Below are 23,310 nucleotides of genomic sequence, written 5' to 3'. Positions count from 1 at the left end.
GTTTGTGTGTGTGTTAGTTTTCGCAAAGTAGATTTTCATAATCTTTATGACTCATTGAAATACAAGCTACACCACGTGGCAGCAATTTGTGTGTCCCAGTCGGCAGTTTTTCATTGTATTTGCTTCCTGTACAAACGTTAGTTTATTTTTTTCTAAATGAATGTAAAAACGGTCCTTCTGCTCGTGCGAGGTGCCGTTCCTTCGACACTCAGCCTCAGATGGATGTGTCCTATTTCTCCTTGCTGCTGCGGCTGCCATGTCTTGACGGTGTAGCAGGGTCTGATGAGGACATTTGCACACACACTCACACACTTTCCTTTGGGTTCCTTCATCTTTGAACTCACACAGGCCCTTCTTGTTCTGAGTGTCAGAAAAAGGGAGCGAGAGGAACTTCAGCTGTCTGAGGGAGTGAAAGACTCACTCAAGGGGAATGCAGAGCAGGTTACTTCAGCGACTGAGCTCAACTCCAACTCTCGCTTTATCTCCCCCTCTCTCTCTCCATATTTCATCTACCGCTCTCCCCCACCGTGACCATCCACACACACACACACTCACACACACACACCACCCTGTGTCTGTCTCTCTCCTCCGCAGGGCAGTGTCTGTGAGCTGATGGCCGTGTCTCTGTGCAGATGTGATGGGAAACAGCTGTTGCATTTCTCTGCTCGCTCTCATTTTTTTCCCTCATCTCCCTCCTCCTGTTCCACCCCTTCTTATCCCTGGAAATAACAGCGTGATGGGTTTACGACCCATTTTTCAGTGTCCGGATCTTCTTTGGCTGATCATTCATAGATAAGCTGGGTTCCTTCACCGATCTGCTCTGGAATGTATCAGTCACTGTGATTGAGGAGAAGCAGATGTGGAAGTGATAACACTCGTCTTCTCTCTCCTCTTCCAGGTGTTGTTATAAACCACTCCTTTAGGGGTCGGAGTGTTTAGGCACCTCACGTTTCGATCCAAAGTTTGTCCATCTTGATTGGCTTAAAGTGTTAGTTCACCCAAAACTGAAAATTCTGTCATTAATTACTCACCCTCATATCGTTCCACACCCGTAAGACCTTCGTTCATCTTTGGAACACAAATTATGACATTTTTGATGAAATCCGAGAGGTATATGACTCATCCATAGACAGCGATATATAACCACCACTTTCAAGGTCCAGAAAGGTACTAAAGACATCATTAAAACAGTTTTAAACCTTAATTTAATGAAGCGATGAGAATACTTTTTGTGCGCTAAAACTAAAATAACGACACCTGTTTCTCATTTTATTTCTTCTCTTCTTGGTGTAAAATTGATAACTGTCACTTCTGCTATCCCAGGTGTTAAAGTTCTAACGGTCTCTTTCTCGTCTCGTCTCGTCTCTCCTCTCACCTGCGGATCCTGTCATTTCCAGCAGGTAATTAGTTAGACATCGCTGCTGGAGCGTGTGAGGGCATTTGTGTGCGCCTGTGTGTGTTTGTAATTAGCCGCGTCTCTGATGTGTGAGTGTGTACGTGTGATGTGAAGAAAATCCAGGATGATCCGTTCCTAATCAAAAGTGGTGGCAAATCTCTGCCGCCTCAGCCTAATCTCCCTCACATCCTTTAAAAGGAGACGCCGGCAGCCAGCTCATTTAACAGCTTAATGCTGCGTGTGTGTGTGTGTGTGTGTGTTTCCTTTAGCCCCTCTCGTACATGTCATATTTAGCTTTTGGTGATCTGCTTAATATATATTGTACTTCTGTTAGATTCTCCCAGAAGTCAACAACACAGATACATGTATTCATTTAATCAGCCCCCTGTTCATTCCTTCTATTTTCTTCTGGTTTATCCCCCTGTCTCCTCTCTCTCTCTCTCTGTCACCCTCTTTGAAGATCAGTGTAATTATAGAGAGCTAGTTTAATTAATGGGGGGTGTTAGATGCTGTGTGTGTGCTATCAGCAGATGCAGGTAGTGAGTGATCTCTTGATTGATTTCCTCTTTTATTGTTCGACTTTGACATGACACATGCTGATAAAGGCAGAGGATTCACGTTTAATTTTTTACAAGACAAGTTGTTCTGTGCCAGTATTATCAAGAGAAACATTATCAACGTTTTTGAAACATGGAATCATTTCTGTTGGTCGTCATGATGGAGTAGATGTTACACCCTACCTCATCCTCTCTGTCTACACGGCATGTTGGGGGGTGTGTGTGTGTGTGTGTGTGTCTGTCCATCCATCCATCCAACTCTCTGCGGCACTGAGTCTCACAGGAAAGCAGCACATATTTCCGTTTCTGCATTCTTCTGCTGTGAATTAGCAAGATTTATCTGTAATGATGATAATGGTTTAAAACCAAATGAGCTTTATAGTTTACCACACACAAACCTAGCAACAGCAATATTAGCCAATATTCCAATCGTAGCCTTCCTCTGTTAGCTTGCATTAAAAGCACATTCATGATTACTATTTCACTATAGTTTCAGCACCTGATATTATATCAAACAGTTAAGAGCCTTTTGCAGTAACAAAAATTATGACTGTCTATGGACCTACAAAATTTCCAGAGCTGCGAAAAGTATGAACAAGCATATACAGGGAACACTGACAGTCAAATGTGTAAATTAGAATATATCTGTAATATACACAAATCATCACACCAAACCAGGTAGAAAAAAAATGCTGCTTCTTCTTCTTCTTCTTCTAAACCACCAAAAAAGAAGGAAAAAATAGGAAGTATGAAGGTATCAAGTAAATTGTTAGATTTATCAAATTGAGCAAAAAGAACACCACATGAATCACATTTTAGGGGACTGAACTTGCATTTACTGAGAAATCGGTGTGTTTTTGACAGTTATTTTATATCAAATGTTATTAATTTAAAACAATTATTTTTTGACTCTCTGAAGTCTTAGGCCTAAAGTCTTAGGCTTATGAGGCCTAAAGACAATCAAAGTCTTTTAAAGCCGCAGTCTGTAAGTTTTGCCTCTTTGTTGCCACCTCTGTTTGAAACCTGCAATTGCAGTTATTTGTGGATTTATCATCTTTACATGGGTTGTGCATCAGCTCGGCTCCTCAACATGGATAAATCTAATGCTTTGAGGAAAATATTTGGCTGTCAGTCACTGCATCTGTGATTCGGAATCACAGATTTTATTCTTGGAAGTATGACCAAAATAAGAATTTTCACCGGAAAATGTCATCTGAACAAGTAACAAATCTGCAACTTTCTACGCTGTCATTGGTAATAAATTTAACAATCGCTTAGCTCATATCGCATTAAACCATACAAATTATTGTTGTTATACTTTGTTCTCAAATTGTTAATGTTAACAACATCAGCATTGTGTGTATTTAGTGTGTATTAGCCTTACCTGTAGATTTCAATTTCTGTACAGTCTAATCTCAAACCTTAATTTGTCATACCATACTATCCACCATCAAAATTAGTTTAATTATTTAAGCTGCTGTGAGAAAAGGCTATAAATGATCCGCCACCTGCAGCATCCTCACGTGATATAGCCTACTAGCTGGGACTCCTTCTTTAATGTAAACAGACGTGACATAATGACGCAAAGACGAACGGATGCATGCTCGAATTTCCCGTGGAAACCCACCAGTACCACTCAAATTAGAACACATTATTATGGTTAGTCTGATTCACAACCGTAAGCTTAAGGTAAGGAGATAGTTTTGAACACTGGCTGGTTATGTACTTGCTCAAAAATAGATTTTGGATCATTTTTAACCAAAAAAAGTAACGGACTGTAGCTTTAATCTCTGAAAGGAGCTCTTCTACTCAAACTTCAGATTTATAAATATTAAATGATAAAGTAAATATCTGAGCTCATGTAAAACTGACACCTCAGAACCAAGTCATAATATTAATATTCATGTGCCACAGAAATTCCATTAAGTAAAAAGACTAAGTGGAGTTCAAAGATTACCCTTCAATGTCATTGTGAGCTAATTACTATTTATGAGCTCCTTATTCACCATATAGTGATGTCATCTAAACCTCGTTTCAACACGGCTACACCCAAGTAGTGAAATGCTTGGTTAATGTGTTCAGTGGAACGTGTCTTAGCCTAGTAAATGCGGCGCTGTCTGTCCACACGCACGGCTCACCCTACCTGCCCCCTCATTCTCCTCAGATGGGCTGTTTTGTGTCTGTGTGCTTTGCTAACACTGGCCATTTAGCTCCTTTGAGCCAAGTGTTTACAGACTCTCAGCGTGTTTACAGACGCTGTAATGAATGTATGTTCAGAAAGCGTGCTGTGAATGCATCTGAGGGGGTCTGTGGACTTTGATCCATGCTCAGTACTCTAACTAAACAATTCTTGTTAACACTTTATAATACTTTACAAACATAACATTATATAATGCTTGAAGGACTACTTGTTAACAAATGACATGAAAATGTAAATTTGATGGGGAAAAAAGGACATTTTGTCAGTTGATAGGTTTCGATTTCTTTTGTGTTGTGCATTTGATGTACATTTTGATTGCAGTTCATGTTCAGTATTAACGGATACATATCTTGTTGTTGGAAACTTGGTTAAGACACAGTATAACATGTTCAATTAGTTACAGAGAGAAGTTTAATAATTCAGCTTGATTATATTACACAAGCTCTCAATTCAGTTTGATTTGAGTGCAGTTCTAATTAGATTTGATTAGATTCTGATTCATTTGGTGGTATTTTTCAATAATATTGACCGTTTTGCTTGGGTATGAGCAAAATTCACTTTTCGTTAATGTAAAAATATGTGACATTTTTATAAAACTATTACAAAACTATTAACTCTTGAACACTTCAGTTACAGATTCCCATAAAATAATTTAGAAAGTCTGTTAGCCTCTTTGAACGATTAATTGAAAGGGCCGAATAATAAGAGTCATTTATTCTTGAATGGGGCTACACTGTTTTTGATTTACAAAAAATAATAATTTAAAAGACTTATGTGTTTGCAATCTGACTACACAGTAAATGTCACTATGTGCTGCCCTCAAGGACATCTAAAAAAGATGTCTTCTTGCCATTATATTTGCAATACACAGTATTTTGTATCTCATATTCAATTTAAACGGCAAAGATGTTCAGATATTCATATTTAGGGCCCGAGCACCGATGGTTTGAGGACCCTATTGTAATTGCTCAGTCAATTCTTCTTCTTCTCTGAAATAAATCACATTTTTTGAGGGTCCTGAACATGCTCAAACTCATGAAACTTTGCACACACATCATAAATGGTGGAAATTTATGTCTGATATGGGTTTCAGAATTAGGTGTGGCAAAATGGCTCGATAGCGCCACCTACAAAATTTCAATTAAGCGCCCTTCATTCTACGTTTCACGTAGAGGTATGAAATTAGGTAGACACACGTAACAGCCCAATACAATGTCCGATCCCCAAACTTCACGTTTTATTAGAGTCCTGTCCTGAAGACATCTACATGGCAATATTCGGTCCCGCTTTATATTAAGTGGCCTTAACTTGCATCAAAAAACAAGTACAATGTACTTATTGGGTTCATATTGAATTGCAAAACACTTTTGCTGCTATTGAGGTGGGGTATGGGTAAGGTTAGGGAAAGCTTTGGTGGTATGGGTAGGTTTAAGGGTAGGGGTAAGGTGTAAGGGATGGGTCAACAGTGTAATTATAAATGTAAATACAGAAATTAATTACAGATGTAATTACATGCAGGTGTTTTTAAAATATAAGTACAATGTAAAAACATGTATGTACACAATAAGTGCATTGTATCAAATGAGTAATTTAAATGTAAGTACATAGTAGTTAAGGCCACTTAATATAAAGTGGGTCCCAATATTCAGTTACAGTCGTAGCACCACCTGTGGGCAACAGGAAATTATGTTTTGCACTGTAATTCACTCCCAGAAACGCATTTAAATATGCCATGAAGTACCAAACAATGTCTGATCTGCTCCAAACTTCACATGTTTGATAATAGTCCTGGCCTAAAGACATCTACATGGCAATATTCAGTTATAGTCAAAGCGCCACCTGTTGGCAGCAGGAAGTGTGGCACGTCGAAATGACTTTGCCGTAATTCTCCTGTATTTACTCACTTACATGCATATTGCTGTTTTCCTAAGGCCACCGGGTGGTGGTGAGCTCGGGTGCGAGGGCCCTTTCATCGCTGAAAAGTTGAATGTCGAAGATTAATCTAAAGGGTAACTAAATCATGTGGTGAATATACTTTTCTTTTTTTTTAAACTAATGTTAGTAACTTAATGTAAACTAATGTTGTTCACAAAACCGAACAACAAAACCAAAACAAGAGAGTAAGACTAAACAAAAGTCATTCTGCTTCCGTGGAAGTCCTGGATCAGCTCTTCTGAGGATTGTTTAGGTAAATGCGAGCCTTCTGTGAGTTTGTATTGTACGCAATTGAAGCCTAGTATAATGTGATTGGCTGCGGTCTCTTAGCTATGGCTGGAGATTGTCCTATCTCTTTACTTTACCCAGAAGCGACTACCCGAACGGGTTCCCTCCTTCTGGAAAATGCAGGAATCCAATTACACACCACACACAGATGGAGACAAGTGTGTTTGTATGTGTGCAAGGCAGCCGAAGTAAAGAGAAACCAGAAGTGTTTAATTATTGGATTCAATCTGTATTTTGTTCAAGGGCTAGTCATTCGATCCTCTACATATCACGTGTTTGCATTACGACTGCCGAAAGAAGGAAGTTGTTTGCGTTAAAGTTATTTATGACTTTTAGATGCAAAACAGCTACTTTGAAAGTGGTTTGAACAAAGAGCAAATGTGTTTTGTGAGCTCACTACATATAGTTAATTTTGTAATATTACTGAATGAAATAGAAGTCATTAAAAAGCTCTTCTGTGGACATTTTCTGACATTTCATGCCCACAAGGACAGCAAAACCTGTTTTTCCACACACGCACACAAAGTGCTTCCAGATCAGTCTTCAGATTACCTCTGAGCTCTGTGTGTGTGTTGAAACATTCAGTGTGGTCTGTGTGTCAAGTGTGTATGGTTTTTGTTGTCTCTAATCTTAAGGATTTGTGAACACAAACAAACGGCAATCATTTGTCTCTTTATCTGGTCTCAACTGAATCGGTCACCCCTGGCCAGTGACATTTTAAATGACATGCGCTGATGATTGACGGCTGTTACAAGCCCAGAGTACATGCAGGCGAAGACTCGACGTGTCCAGCAAAACGAGGAATGACTGTAGTGATGCACAAACTGTGTCATTCCTAATCGAAAATGAGAAGCCTATGATTTATTTGGGTGAAACACTTCTCTTTCGGTCCTTGCAAAAAGCATCCTGTTGTTATTCTTGTCTCTCTCTCTCAGTGGTAAGTGGCAGATGAATAATTTAGCCTGTAGGATGGAAGTCCCTTCGCCCTGGTCATGTGTCACTCCTCTCAATCTGTATGTGTTGCACGTGTTTGTACAAAGAGGCAAATGGATGGTGATTTGTGCTTCATTTCAAGCTGCACATGGCCCTCATTCTTTCTCTCAGGCCTCATTAGCTCATAATTGTGAGTCTGTGTGTGTGTGGTAAAAGGGAATAGGGTTGTGTGAAAACTGCTCTTTTTCCTCTGTGTGTGTGTCTAAAGTATCATTTGAGCTCCCCATAAGACCACACATGCTCAATAAAAAATATCTGGCCAAAATAAAACATGCACCAGAATTTTGGCTACCGAAATCTTCACCTGAATCCGCTATTTTCAAAATTGGGCCGAAATGGTTTAATTAGTGTTTCTCTGATGGCATGTTTTTGACTGTGTTCAGCGTCTATTTTGTGCACACAATTTGGATAAGCTATACAGCATTTAAACATGTCAGCTGTGTGGACACTTGCTCTGGATTGACAATATTTATTTCTCGATTTTAATCGGTAATGATATGGTTTCTTAAATCTAAAAAAATCCAAAAAGCTTTGTCCTTTGTTACTTTTAATATGAAACAATGTCTCAACTTTAAAATTCAGTGATTTTATTACGAAATTCATCAATAAAATCGTTTTGGCTCTCTTTTATATGGCATGGCAGATCGCTGTAGCACGGATCAAGTGCATGTGAACCAATTCTCTAATTTCTTCTTTACTATATCACAAAATAAACATGGGTGAATATCAGAAGGTATGTTGAAACATTACAACTTACCAAAATGAATCATGTCTCATGTAATCGCTCAGTCAGTGTTTCAACCAGGGAAAGATGTCGATAAAACAGCTTGTAGGCTATACAATGTCACTTAATGTAACATTTACCTCAAGAAAGCTATTAAATATCCATAAACTCATTAGTTAGCTAGAAAAAAATAACTCTAGAGAAAAGCATTTTGCTAAATATATGCATTGTATTAAATAATCATATTATTTTTTACTTAACCTGTTAATTGTCTTCATTAGTTAATGTTTGTTCAAATAAATCTGTCGTTAGAACATGTTATTACAGTTTATTGTCGTTTAAATGTTTATATTTCACCAATAAACTTAGAAACAATTCTGTTATTAAAAAGTTAAATTGTTTTATTATTAAAAACTGCCTTTTGTGCAATTTACATGTTTGTATGTATGTCAGTTTTGGCTATTCGAGTGTTGATTAATAAATACGTTTGATTGATTGATTAATTTATTATTTGTTTTCAGCCAAGTGCATCCTGAATTTTTGGTTTCAGCCCAGAGTTTTTATTTCGGTGCATCCCTAAAATGATCACACACTGTTGAAATGTTTGTCATTGATAGTGTATTCCTGAAGGGCATGTGCTCCAGACACGCCTGTGTATGAAATCCCATATTTACATTATGATAAAGGATATGCTAATGCATGCTTAAATATAAATACATCCACCATTGACCTATGTGTTCTTTGACTAATATAACATACCATGAGAATAATTTACCTACGACAAGTACAATATAACAAATACAAAGTTCTTTCATCATGTTGTTCCAAATTTATATGACTGACTTTCTTTTGAGGAACATAAAAAAGATATTTTGAGAAATGTCTCAGTGTTGTTGTTTTTTTTATTATCATTATTGGTAACCTGTTTGATCGCCAACATTCTTCAACATATCTTTTGTGTTCTTCAGAAGAAAGAAATACAGAACATCCTTTAGACCCGCAACAAGCAGCCTGAGTTCTCTACCATTTTTGTTAAACCTTTTGAATCCGATGTCTTCTCATCTCCTGCGGCCTCGTGGGATAGCAAAGTGTCCACTGGCAGCACACTTCAGAATCTCAGCAGATGCAGTAAATCATCTGGGGATTGTTCACCTACTGTTTCATGAATACTGAGTATTCGGACATCTGACATTCGGTCTTTTGACACTGCACTTAGCATACTGTATTTTTGTCTTGTTTTCCAGTAAGGAAATATCTGAACTTCCTTAAAACAAGATTTACTTGAGAAGCAAAATTGTAAGATATTATGCAATATACACTGCTGTTCAAAAGTTTGGGGCTGGTAAGATTTTTTTTAAATGTTTTTGAAAGAAATCTTTTATGCTCACTAAGGCTGCATTTATTTGATCAATTATACATAAGTTTTGCCTGCAACTTTGTGCCAAGGTCCCTCTCATTCATTCCCAGCTTTCCTGTCTCCTCTCTACTGTCTCTATCAATAAAAAGTGGAAAAAGTCCCTAAAAACAGAAGGTACAGTTTCACACTTCCAGACATCTGCCTATGCAAATAAACATGTTTACTGTACGCGCAAACACACGCACGGCCGCGTTCCCGCGGACCCCCTCAAGCTGTTCATCTCCGTCTGTTCCCACCCCTCAATCTTTATTCCTCTCTCTCTCTGTGCACATCAGCTGTGTCATGAATGATTCTCATTCACCCACCGGACATCTCCATTTTCCTGCTTACCACGCATTTACTCCGATTATGTGTGAGTGTGAGCGATAATAAGCTCTGCGGACAGAACCTGTGTGCTCCGTCATCTGTCCTTGCGATATAAAATGAAGGTCTACTCACACACACGCGCAATTGGTAGTCACAGCGCGTTGTCTGCCATCTAAACTCCCATTCTGGGCACTCGTCTGTCACTGTCCGCACTGGACTGAATAGTTTTTCTCCCAGGATAGAGGGATGAGAAGTGGGAGCTCACCAGATTTAAGACCACGGTGTTCCCTGTGTGTGTGTGTGTGTGTGTGTGTGTGACATGATGATGGGTGACAGGCCTCCGAATGGTGGTGTGTGATTTACATAAACGCCCTCCGAGTGTGTGTGTGGCATGTCACCTGCAGGCGGCAAGCACAGAGAAAACATGGTTGACACACAGCATCTATCTTTCATTCTGTTTTACATGCCTCTTTGGACCTTAATCAGGGCAGATGCCGTATTTAGTTTTATACAAATGGTAACAAAGTTGACAGATAGACCTGCAGTCTTTTTAATGGGTTGTACTGCTGTGTAACTTTAGTGCTGATCGTTCAGTGCAGGGGTTTTCAAAGGACGTGAATAAAAGAGATGTGACATTGGACTTAAAGGGGTTAGTTCACCCAAAAAAATGTTGTCATTAAGTACTCACCCTCATGTCGTCCCAAACCTGTAAGACTTTCATTCATCTCTATTTTTGATGAAATCTTATGGTTTCTGAACCACACATAGGCAGCAACATTATTGCAACTTTTGAGGTCCAGAAAGATAGTAGTAAAGACATTGTTAAATAAAATAGTCAACATGACTACAGTGGTTCAACCTCGTTGCTTCATAACATTAAGGTTGAACCACTGTAGTAACACAGACTATTTTAACAATGTCTTTAATACCTTTCTGGACCTCAAAGGTGTAATGACGTTGCTGCCTATGTGTGGTTCAAAAACCCTCAGATTTCATCAAAAATATCTTAATTTGTGTTCCGAAGATGAACGAAGGTCTTACGGGTGTGGGACGACATGAGGGTGAGTAATTAATGACAGAAATTTCATTTTCGGGTGAACTAACCCTTTAAGACAACCAGTATATACAGTATATGGTACCATATGTGTATCTCTTACAGACTTTATATTTGCGTGAAATTAAATATGCCATCTACACTGACTGATGTGGTCTGCATCTCTGCTGTGCTTTGTTTATTATTGAATCTCTCTATCGTCTACCCCCTTCACTTCTTTCCATTTACAAACCGTGCTGTTGTATGTTAAGGTGAGAAGTGTATGTGTTTAGCGTTCTGATGGACTGCTGACTCCCTCTACACATCAGCGTAATGACCTATCCACACTCTTCATCCAGAGAGAGACGGCGAGAGGGAGATTTTCAATAACAGGGCTCAGCGGTGCTAAACGTAGGCTCAAAAGTAATCGCTTCGGTGGGCTCACACACACACACACACACACACACACACACACACACACTCGTCTCAGTTTAAGCACCTGCGGGAGACAGAGAAACAGTGGGGTCCACAAGACCACTAGTGGAATAAAAACATGCTTTGGTTTGTCTAAATAAATACATTTTTTGGACAAATTATATTATTAGCATTACAGTTTGAGTGAAATGTTGAATTGAAAAATGCTGTCTTAGTATTTGTGTAATGGCAGCAGCACTCAAGTTGTATGAACTCCTCAAGTTTGTTTAAAGCTTGAGCTTCGATGGAAGAACATCTGATGATCTGTACAAAGAGTCACATGATGAATGCAATAAATAAATTTTTGACCTAGAAATTTTGAATCCCATATTTTCAAATGTGGACTTTTGAACACTACTGTATGTTCTAGATTATAAGGAAGCAATTGAGAGTTCCCAGAAAACATGTTTACTTTTTTTTTTTTAATTTTTTTTTTTATAAAGCTTCCTCTTGACAAGTTTTTCATTCCTTCTTTTCTCACCTACTCAGTTTTGATGTGGCGGTGTTTTTTTAATTTGTGAGTTTCAGTCTTTTCAGCTGGTTAGCAGACAAACTGGTCTAACTAGTTTTATGCCTACGATACTGTAGGGTTTTTTCCGTTCCTGTCTCACTCTTAAGGTGCAGTCACACTAGCGAAATTGATCCATTTTCTATTGTCAGTAGTGTAGCGATGCATGAAGCACTGCTTACACAGAAGTCACTTTCAAAACAAACAAATTCGCGAATTCGCGCAACCAACTTGAGCTTAATGTGAAATCTGCATGGGGAAATCTTTCACCCTCATGCTAACTTCCTGCAAATTCCTTATTGAAATGAAAGTATTTGGTGGTTAACAGTAAATGTGAACACACCTTCACGCAGTAGATTTTATAATGTCTTTTATAATATCATAGTAGGGTCAACTCAACCAGAGGTCCCCTGCTAAAAAATTTGATTTTGATAAAAAAAAAAATTCTGGAGAAAGAAATACATAAATGAAGTATTAAATGTAGTGAATGTATATTTTCTTAGTTAATCACTGTTTTTTGGGATCCCCATATCTATGTAATTGAACTTTAAAATGAAAATTCCAAACTAATCCAAAAGTTTATTAAGAAGTAGAATCTAGAAGGATATTAAGCTATCTTTAATAATTATGCCCCCGGTTTCACAGACAAGGCTTAAGCTAGTTCTAGACATGTTTGAGCTGTTTTAACACAAAGCATACTGGGCCTTAGAGTTACAGGAATGCAAACTTTGGAAAAACTATATTTATGGCACTCAGGTATATTCTATGCAATTGTGTTGATAGAGTGAAACAAGATGCATTTCTAGTTTCAACATTATTTGTTGTTCATATATTTCTCTTTAAAAGAAAAATGTATTGGCTATATGCAAAATGACCCACATTTGGTTTTTGGCCACTGAAAATGTGTACAATTGGCCATTTTACTCATGGAGGGTCTCCATATCTCTAGCATTGTACCATATGAGGCCTTTAAAATGAAGATACCATAAGAAAAGTTTGTTAAAAACCAAAATATAAAAGGATATTAAGATATCTTTAATACTTCTTGAGTTACATGCATGCAAACTTGGGGCAAAAAAACAAAAAAGTGCTTTTTCCCATTTTTATACTGTCACCGTTGGCATATAATGCAGCAAAAATAGCTAAAGTCAGCAGATTTTACTAGTAGACCTACCAATCTCTGTGTAAAAATAAAATAATGATGCTGCCATCTTTATAAAGTCATTTTTACCCCCCTGTAATTTGGTTCCAAATCTCAGGTGAAAATTGTCATTTTGACATTTGGCCTCTATTATGACTTTCATCACTTTTTATGTTTGTCTTTCTTCAGAAAAAAATATTAACAAAATCAAAAATTTGAGCCGAGGAAGTTTCCAAAATGTGGTTATTTTGACAGGGAATGACCTAGTAGAGAGCACAGGATATTATGGTGAGAAGGAGATCTGGAAATGTTGCGAGCTGGAAACTCTCAATCTCTGCCGGACTCTGCAAGTCGGAAAGGCTCTGACATATACATTGCTCCCTTGGTACTTTACTGTTTTGTGTGCAATTTTCACTTCTTTACCACATTACACCCCCACTGATGGTGCGCACACGTACACACTTTTGCGTTCACTGAATGTGTTCTGTCAGGGTTGTGCTGTATGATGAATGCTTCAGGCAGAGAGCGAGCTTGAATGTTTTTTTCATAGATACTTTCACACACACTTGCACACACACACATTCCCATTTAGATTCGCACCCTCTCGCACACCCTGGCTGAGATCAGAAACATTGGCCTACTTGCTGTTTTGTTGTAACCTCATTTATCATTTCTCATTTTGCCATCCCTGAACTCCTAGACTGCGCCAGTATGTGCTGAATTTCTCCCCGGCTGCGCTCAGCGAGGTGGTCGCGGGTCACCTGAATTTAGCCGGACAGAAATGAAGGTTATTTCCTGTTCTCATGGCCTTTTCCCATTCTCTTTCCAGGGTCGTTGGCTCAGCGTGTGAGGGTGGAGCCAGAAGTTGTTTCATATCCTGGTCAGTCTGTGACACTGCGTTGCCAGTTTCCAAACCCAGGCGAAAACCAGCTCACTCAGGTTTGAAATCAACTTCATGTTTCCTGCTAGTCTTAAGCAGAGCTGTGGAACCCAATGAACAAGAGTTTGTTAAAAGAACTTGTTAGTTGGGCTCGTGTAAGAACTTTCTGAAAGTGTTTATGTGCTGTTGGTCTCTTCTGAATTAAGTTTGAATTTGTTTCCTCTGGCATGCAGGTGTCATGGATCTTTGAACCGACTGACGCAGAGCGAACCAACATCGCAGTTTTCCATCCAAACTTTGGGGCAAATTACCCTACCAAATCCCCTCTAGCAGGGCGTGTCCATTTTATATCAGACCCGCCCACTTTGGACAACCCATCCATTCAGATCGAAGATGTGAAGATGACCGACGAGGGACGATATATCTGTGAATACGCAACCTACCCTTCCGGCAACGAACAGGGAGTCTCTTCGCTGATCATGCTGGGTGAGTTTGTGTTTGTTTGTGCAGAAGAAAAGAAACTTTAAAACTTGGAAAAAAATGTGAAGATAAATTCAGGGAATTGTATTTTTTTTATTATATCAGATTAATCAAAAAAAGTGTTAATTTTTTTCCAATATAATTTTTAATTGAAAAATTTTAATTTTCAAAAAATTTAAATTTTCCCCCAATATGCATTTTTTTTTCAATTTAATAATTGACAGACAGCATTCTTTTCAATAAAATACAACTAGGAATTTGGCTCTTTTTAAATAATTGACAGCTTTTTTCAGCAAAACCAGGGGGTGGGGAATTTAAAAGACAAGTGACAGCTTGGTCGAGTATAAAAATATTTGTAATTTGCAGCATTAGTCTGCTTCAAAAAGTATGTGTGTGTACGCATACTCAGATTCACGTCAGTGTCCGTTTGTGGGCTTAAAGGGGATTTATAAATGGTATTGTCAGATCAATTGTGCTGCTGTTAATGTGTGTGAAATGTGGCAGTAACCTTGGCCGGGCTCTTGCTCGCTTGCCCCCTCCCTCCTCTCTCTCTCCGCTATTGATCTGCCTGCTTATCATGCTGAGAGGCCGTCGCTTCCCTGTCGTTCCCCGTCTCCCCTGCTTTTCTCCTTTCCCTCTCTTTGATGTCTTTCTCAGAGCGAAACGTGAGTACAATGTGAGCGCTGTGCTAGCGTGTGGCAGGACAAGCCGATCTGTGATCTTCCCGTCTCCACTTCCTCCCCTCCTCCTCTCATCCTCCCTTACCCTTCTTCACATTATAGCATCAAATAAAGGTCAAACTCTCTCTCTTTCTCACAGCTAAACCAAACAACAATGCTACTATCGTCAAAGTTGCCGCCGGCAAAACCCCGGTCATTGTGGCACGCTGTCAATCATCCAATGGCCGTCCGGCAGCGACCATTTCTTGGTCCACAGCGCTTAATGGAAACGCGACGCCGCCGACGAAGACGGACAATCCGGATAATACGGTCACTGTCCAGAGCACCTACATGCTGGCTCCGCAGCCAGCGGATAATGGCAAAGACATCAGCTGCATGGTGTCGCACCGTACCATGTCCAAGCCTGACAACTTCCCGATGAAACTTGTTGTTGAATGTAAGATTTCAATCAGACCATTCATTACACCAGCAACTGCTGATCCAAATACTTTGATCATTTCTTTAGTGAGTCATGTATCAATTGGTCCAGGCCAGTAATATGTCTCAGAATATGTCAGAGGTCATCAAGCAAATTACCTTGAGGCTTTACAGTGCTGTTTAGACCAGAAATATGAGCTAAGGTCAATGAGGTCATCATGGAGTCAGCTGACGGACCATATCAGTGTTCGATTTACCTAAGACTTCAATGGCTCAAGGCTAAACTCATTCATAAAGGCTAGTTGTTCGATCCACCGATTCACTCTGTCTTTACCTCTTTATCAGATCCTCCCCAGGTGCAGATCGTTGGGTATGATAACAACTGGTACAGGGGCCGGACAAGTGCGTTTTTGACCTGTCAGGCTGATGGAAATCCCGTCCCCACAACTGTCACCTGGAAAACGTGAGCATTTCTGTTCGCTTTCAGTTCTGTTTAGTCTGAGCCTTAAGTCGGGTTTACACCATAGAATTTTAGGCACCTTTTTGCTGTTTTTCTAGCATCGTAAAAGACTTCATAGGGCAAAATCTGCAGGCTTTGATAGCTTTGTGCAGGGTTGTCCAAACCTTCTCCTGGAGGGCTACTTGCTTGCAGAGTTTAGCTATAATACACCTGCCTGGACGTCTCTAGTGATCCTGAAGATCTTGATTGGCTGGTTCAGGGTTGTCCAATCTTGCTCCTAGAGCGCCACCTTCTAGCGGGGTTTTGCCCTTTTCCTAATTAAACACACCTAAACTAATCAATGTCTTCAGGATTACTAAAAGCTTCCAGTCAAGTGTGTTGGGGCAGGTAGGAGCTAATCTCTGCAGGACATTGTCCCTTCAGGAGCAGGACACCCCTATCCTATGCAAAGAATCTCAGTATCAGACAAAGTTCTGGCAGTGTCAGAAATTTTATGGCACAGTGTGGTGATTTATATGAGAACTGGGACCAAAGTCTTGGCTACGATGTGTATCATTGATGTCACACAGTGTGGCATGGCTTTTACTCAATACTTCAATGGGAATATATCAGGTTGCCAGGGGCATATACAGTCTGATAAGCAAGCAATAATCAAAAAATAGTGTAAAAGTCGTAGAGTGTTCACCTAGCTTAAGAGAATGGCCACAAACCGCCCACTGTCCATTCACAGACCCAAAATTGGAAAGCACTTTCTCAATCTGGCACTCTATTCTGAATCGGCTGGCAACTTCTGGGAGTAAGGACTGACACATTTTGTTATTCAACGCCAGTCTTTTATTGTTGTATCAATTGTTTCAAATAAACTCTTCTCTAAACGGCAGACTGTTGTCAGTCTAAGTGGGTGGTTCTTGGCCAGAATAAAATGCGAAGTGAACCAGACATAATGCTAACAGTCCTGAGGTCTTTTAAGCTTTAGTTCTATCTGAAACGTTATGCTAATGTTGTCTGAATGTTGTTCCACAGTTTGTCCGGGCTGATGCCTGAAACGGTGCAGGTGAGGGAAAACCGGCTTACCGTTCAGAAGGTGGATGACACAATAAATACCACCTTCATCTGTGAGGTCGGGAACAGCTTGGGATACGGCAGAGATCAGATCACCGTCTTCGTGAGGGGTGAGTCTGTCTGTACAGTATTTCATCACAGGATCCTCACACATTTATACTGTGTTGAGTGTGAGGTGGTAGACTAAATTTAGACTAAATTTCAGACAAGCAAGGGGTTACAGTTCAGACATAAGGCAGTTTGTTGGCACTTTTCTTGTCTGTGTGTTTCATTCCTCAAGATCTCCTCGCATGCACTGTCATCCCTCAGCATTCAGCTGTTCCTGACTTAGTGGTGGTGTTTTTAATTTAGTCTGTGACTTTTGGTGATCTGGAAAACATGTCTGAAAATGTGACACAGGTTCCCATAGAATTCTGAAGTAAATTTTTTGAGTGTGGAGGAGAAGTGTGTGTGTGTGTGTGTGTGATTGCAGATGTAACTGTGTTTGGGTGGGTTTGGGTTGAGTGCAGCTGTATTTGGGTGTTGTTGGACAGTGTTTTGACACTGTTTTCAGTTTAAATCATAGTTTTTGTGTATTCAGAAAAATGTCCTTAAAGTCAATATGTTGAAGATATTGTATCACTTGCAGCATGCTGTTAAAGCAATTTCACAGCATGTGAAATTGTGTTGTGGTTATAGCTTACTCTCACACACTGGGTCAGTAAGATTTTCTTTTTGTCATGTTTTTGAAAGCCTCACCAAGGCTACATTTATGTACATTTATTTATTTTTTTCTAGTTTAATATATTTTAAAATTAATAATTTTAAATATATTTAATTAATATATTTTAAAATTTAATATATTTTATTTTTGTGGCAAAACTGAATTTTTAGCAGCCATTACTCAAGTTTTCAGTGTCACACGATCCTTCAGAAATCATTCTAATATGCTGATTTGGTGCTCAAGAAACATTTCTTGTTATTATCAATGTTGAAAACATTTGTACTGCCTAATATTTTTTGTGGAAACCATGATATGTTTATTTCAAGAGTCTTTGATGAATAGAAAATTAAAAAGAAGAGCATTTATTTGAAATAGAAATCTTTTGTAACAATGCAAAAGTCTTTTTATCAATTTAATGTGTCTTTGCTGAATAAAAGTATTCAGTAATATCAATCAGTAAAATCTTACTAACTCCAAACTTTTGACGTTGTCAAAACGACAAAGTGTCTGGTGTTTCAGTTGGGCGATCATAACCCAACATAAAATGATTGGACAATTTAAATCAATCATATTCTTTCGATTTAAAAATAGTGGAATGTTCATTTTTTTTCTTGTCATATTTTAATTGAAAGTAATTTAATTTTCATCATGGGGCATTTGTTTAATCTGGTCTTTATTGACGAAATCAAAGTTTAAGTATTCTTCTTTTTTTTTTTCCATTAGAATTTTTATTTATTTATTTGACTATGGCAACTATTGAGTTTTTATCACTGGTGTTCAGGTGGGGGTGGGTTCGATTTGTGACCTCTGGTAAACTACCCCTGCCCCTCCCATAGCTTCATGGCCAAAGTGAGCGCTACGTTTGATCACTGTCATGGGACTCAAAATTGTCCTCTCCTGGCTTTTTCTGGCACGTTCTGATGTCCTGTGACAGGCTGATGGAATAAAATATCCACATGGTTGACTGCGGAGGGACTGAGCTGCTTTAGTGCTGAGCAAGACTAATAGCTCTTAGGTAATGTGGAGGAAAGGGCTTTTCTCTGACAACTTAGGTTTTAAAAGCCTTCTACCTTCCTCCATTCCTCTCGTTATCCTCTCTCTCTCTCTCTCTCTCTCTCTTTCTCTTGCATATATGTGTCCTTTCAGAACTGTGGCTTTAAGGCAAATCTTTGCTCATTTGGAAAAGCACATTCCCCTATCAAACAATAAACTGACAACATCTTGCCTTCCCTCCGCTTTTGGTCCCTCCCATATTGTCATGGAGTGAAAACGAGAACAGGACAAGCAGGAAGAAACTGAACTAGGAGAGGAGGGTGGAGCGGATGAACGCTGGTGGCATTTCAACCCCCCTGGGAACCTACGGCTCTCCCATCGCACGTGCATCCTCTTGCTCTCCTCCCCTCTTCCGCTCGCATCACTTTCATCCTCTTCGCTTCAAACTCTCTCTCGTTTTGTTTGCATGAGCCATTTCTGTGCCTTCCAAACCTGCTACCCACCCTCCTTCTCCGACCATCTCCCCCCTCCAAAAGAGGCTCTCGGTGAGGATAAGTCAGTCACTGCTGTTTCAGCTCCCGGCCTCTTATCCTCCTCTGTCAAAGGAAGAGCGGAAGGGAAATGCTAATCAGTCCCGTAATGCAAAGCCAGGCTGTGTTGTGCGTGTGCGGCCAAAATGTGTTGCGTTCAGTTGGCGTTCGCGGCTTGTAGTGTAGGAATCAGGTGCAAGAGGAGATATGTTCCGTGGAGCGCCGCGGGAACTGTTGGTTAGCCGTGAAGTGGTTCTGCTTAAGTGCAGCCGTTTTGACAGCCATGAAATGGCCACTACCTTCTCGGTCGTGTGGCTGTCTTCGCCCCCGGCAACCATCTCCATGGTGACTAAGGTCGGCCCGCACAGATCTTGTCTCGGTGTTCCTCCTGAAAGCATGAGAGCGGTACAGAGATACCTCGGAGCGTGTTTTGTAGCTCCACCACTGGAGCCAGAGCCGGGAATCCAACTTCGAATCCAAATCGTTTCTCAACACTGTGCCTCATGTTGCTCTCAGGCTAACCTAGATTCAACCCCCACTTCTCTCTCTCTCTCTCTTGCTCTCCTCCATCATTCATTTTCAACTCTGGAGATTCTGTCATATTCTCCATCCAGCTGTCAAGGAAGAAAAAATCTCCTTGTCCTGCTCTCTCTCCCGTCCAGTAGCGTGATGGAAAAGAAGACAAGAGAAGATGTGAGGCATGCAGAGACATTTTTTTTGTCTGGTCTGTCTAGAAAAGCTCCATGAGCTTTATTCATCCACTCAGCCATTCACTTAGAGGCTTTCAGGCCGCTAATATGTACATTTTATTAATATACTGACAGTACTTGGAGAAAGATAAAGAGACTACATTAGTGGTAATACAATATAATTAGTGGTTTTCGCTAAGGCTTGGGCGAACTATCCCTTTAAGCAACTTTTAAAGATGTGATGTAACAGAAGTAGCGTAGTATTCTTCCATATAGTGGTCAAATAATAAAAAAAAAATAAATGTATGCCTGGATGAATGATCCACAGTAAAATCAAAAAGATGCATTTCAAAAATGGATCATGCCGATTTTAAGCTACCTCATTAAAAAAAAAAAAAAAAAAAAAAATTAGTTCTCTTCATAATTAAAATCTCTTTAGAATTACTCACCCCTATGTCATCCAAGATGTTTATGTCTTTCTTTCTTCAGTTGAAAAGAAATTATGGTTTTTGAGGAAAAAAACTGGGGTCCAACGGGTTGAAGGTCCAAAGTACAGTTTCAGTGCAGCTTCAAAGCGCTCTACATGATCCCAGATGAGGAATAAGGGTCTTGTCTAGCAAAATGATTGGTCATTTTCCAAATAAATAAATAAATTTTATATATATATATATATATATATATATATATATATATATATATATATATATATATATATATATATATATATATATATATATATATATATATATATTAGGGCTGCACGATATATCGCATGAGATTGTCTTGCGCATTTCGTCAGTAAAGCCGGTTCCCTGATTACCGCTAAATCGCCATCACCTGCTTTCAAATGGAGCGGCATTTAATAGACAGAATCGTAGATCACTGAAAAGCCACGCAATATCGCGTTCATATCGCAGATGAATCGCCTTCGATAATGAACGCGATATTGCGTGGCTTTTCAGTGATCTACGGCTCTGTCTATTAAATGCTATATATATATAGACAGACATTGGATTGGTACGTCACGCGTGACCTTTCCAACATGATTACGTAATATATATATATATATATATATATATATATATATATATATATATATATATATATATATATATATATATATATATATATATATATATACCAATCCAGTGTCTACAAAGCAAACGTGCCAAGACTAAGTCAAACAGCCTTTACAAAAAAAGGTAAAACAACGATGTCGGATAATTTTGAAGTTTTTCACCCGCAGTACTTCCGCCTACGTCATGCGTTACCTTTCCAACGTTTCTACGTTTCGCGTGGCACGCCTCAGAGTTAGTGCAAGATGAGCATTTGTGGTTAAAACGTATATATAATATAATATAATATAATATAATATATATAAAAAAATTACTGATCTTTTTTGCTAGATAAGACCATTATTCCTTGGCTGGGATCGTATAGAGTCCTTTGAAGCTGCATTGAAACTGCAATTTGGACCTTCAACGGATTGGTAGCTGTTGAAGTCCACTATATGGAGAAAAATCCTGGAATGTTTTCCTCAAAAACCTTAATTTCTTTTCGACTGAAGAAAGAAAGACATAAACATCTTGGATGACATGGGGGTGAGTAAATTATCAGGAAATTTTAATTCTGAAGTGAACCAATCCTTTAACAACTTCCTATGGGGAAGAAAACTTATATTGCCTTTCTTTGTGAATTACGAATTTGGTACTACTTCAAGTTTTGGTGGTTCTTGGTCCGTGTCTTCTCTAGAAACCACTCAGAATGCCCTAGCAACCACATATCAATGTGCTGAAAACCACTCTGAACACTTTTCAGTCGTGTGCCAACACCCTGGCGTTTTCTGACTGCGACTTAAGCACGGGCAAGCACCCCTCCGTGGCTGCATGTGAACGCGAAATCTTTCGATAATGAAGCCATGTAGATCCGTGGGGGTGTGTGCGGCCGCTATATGATCAGACTGTCATGTATAATTCAGAGGACTCAGGCAGGCAGAGAGATTGACTCAAAGATCAGAACAACATGCTCACTCTAACTGAAACAGTGGGAGCTGGAGGTGTGTGTGTGGGAGAGAGAAGTACGCCACAGTGGGTGGCTAACGGGAACACGGCGACTGAGGCAGTCAGACATGATTGTGTTCCTGTTGTTTCTGCCGTGTCTGTGCAAGATGCACAAGAAAAAACAGTGACAATCAAAGAAAAAAGTAAGAGTTTGAGATTATGTTGTTGTTTATTTTGGGTGTTAACACATGCACTGCTCTCTTTCAGCAGTGCTAGTCACGTCTTCGTACACTCATTTTATCTCATACACGCATTCACTGGGCAGTGAGGAAGAAGATGTTTTGTGTTTGTGGCTTCAAGGCCGATGCGTCTGTCTGCTGTCTCCCCTGTCAATCCCAGCTTCCTCTCTTACGCCTTCCCTCCTCTCATCTCATCTCATCTCATCTGTCCGTCTATCCATCCGTCAACCAGTCATCCGTCTCTTTGTCCATCATCCTTTCTTTTCTGTTTTATGTGAGGCTGCATGCTGGTGCTGTGTTTCCTTCTTTACTGTGCAGTTGTAAGTGTGAACTCTGCAAACTGGCCTTATGGAAAGCGATTCCCCTTAAGGAATTGCACATAAATGTCACCCTCCCCACATGCATTCATGTGATTCAACATAAGCCCCATTCGGACTGGACTAGTTTTCTAAACGATGTTTTGAGTTACAGTTCTTATCACTCGACATCTGTGATTTCATGTACCAATTTGGACGGGACTAACGTCCGCTTTTATTACAGAGGTGGGAGTGTGTCTTTTCTAGACGTGGGTCATCTGCTATGCTTGCGTGCATCACGTATGATTTCTGTTTTTATAATAAATTACAAATTGGTATAACTTTCATTTATTATTAAAACCCTATTTAAACTTCACATGGGTTTATAGAAGTGGCTGTTTATAATAAACCCACATAAGTGAGCAGAGACATTTAGACAAGTATCTTATCTGACACTGATATTAAAATGTGCTTTACAGTTTCTGCGATTTGGCTCTATTTATTAATTTTATAATTGTATTTTTTTCATCTGATACTATCCATATTGAAACGAAATGAAAACATGCAAAAGTTAATAAAAATCACAAAGTATGCCTGTGACACACAAACGTCCTCCATGAAAACTAGTCTTCTCCGAATAGGGCTATACACACAGATATTTGAGTTTATACATGGACTGTGTGCGAGAAACTGGAAATAATGTCCCCCTATGTCTCGTAAAGACCCCATGAAAACACTTAGGTTAGATCTTTGTGAATGATTTGAATTAATCTTTTAAGTGAACAAAAAAACTCTGACTCTGTTTTTTGTTGTTGTTGTTGGACATACTAAACAAATATGCTCTTAACTGAACAAGTCTCTGTTTTGAGTCTTAACAAGACTCTAGGGGACACATTGAACAAGGCATCA

At 39.3% G+C, this 23,310-nt stretch overlaps 1 protein-coding gene across 2 annotated transcripts in view; it reads left to right on the top strand.

The window, feature by feature from the left end:
• Positions 1-23,310, top strand: part of si:ch73-22o12.1 (nectin-2) — an 84,748-nt gene that overhangs the window by 14,444 nt on the left and 46,994 nt on the right. For both annotated transcript variants that reach the window (XM_048151985.1, XM_048151984.1), the window contains exons 2-6: positions 13,802-13,911; positions 14,086-14,338; positions 15,152-15,448; positions 15,775-15,892; positions 16,913-17,061. In XM_048151985.1, coding sequence (XP_048007942.1) covers positions 13,802-13,911; positions 14,086-14,338; positions 15,152-15,448; positions 15,775-15,892; positions 16,913-17,061 — 927 coding nt within the window. The remainder of the gene's footprint in view (positions 1-13,801; positions 13,912-14,085; positions 14,339-15,151; positions 15,449-15,774; positions 15,893-16,912; positions 17,062-23,310) is intronic.

This window comes from Megalobrama amblycephala, linkage group LG13 (genome assembly GCF_018812025.1).
Source record: "Megalobrama amblycephala isolate DHTTF-2021 linkage group LG13, ASM1881202v1, whole genome shotgun sequence".
Taxonomy (NCBI): Eukaryota; Metazoa; Chordata; class Actinopteri; order Cypriniformes; family Xenocyprididae; genus Megalobrama; species Megalobrama amblycephala.
This window is presented reverse-complemented; position numbering and strand designations above follow the sequence as displayed.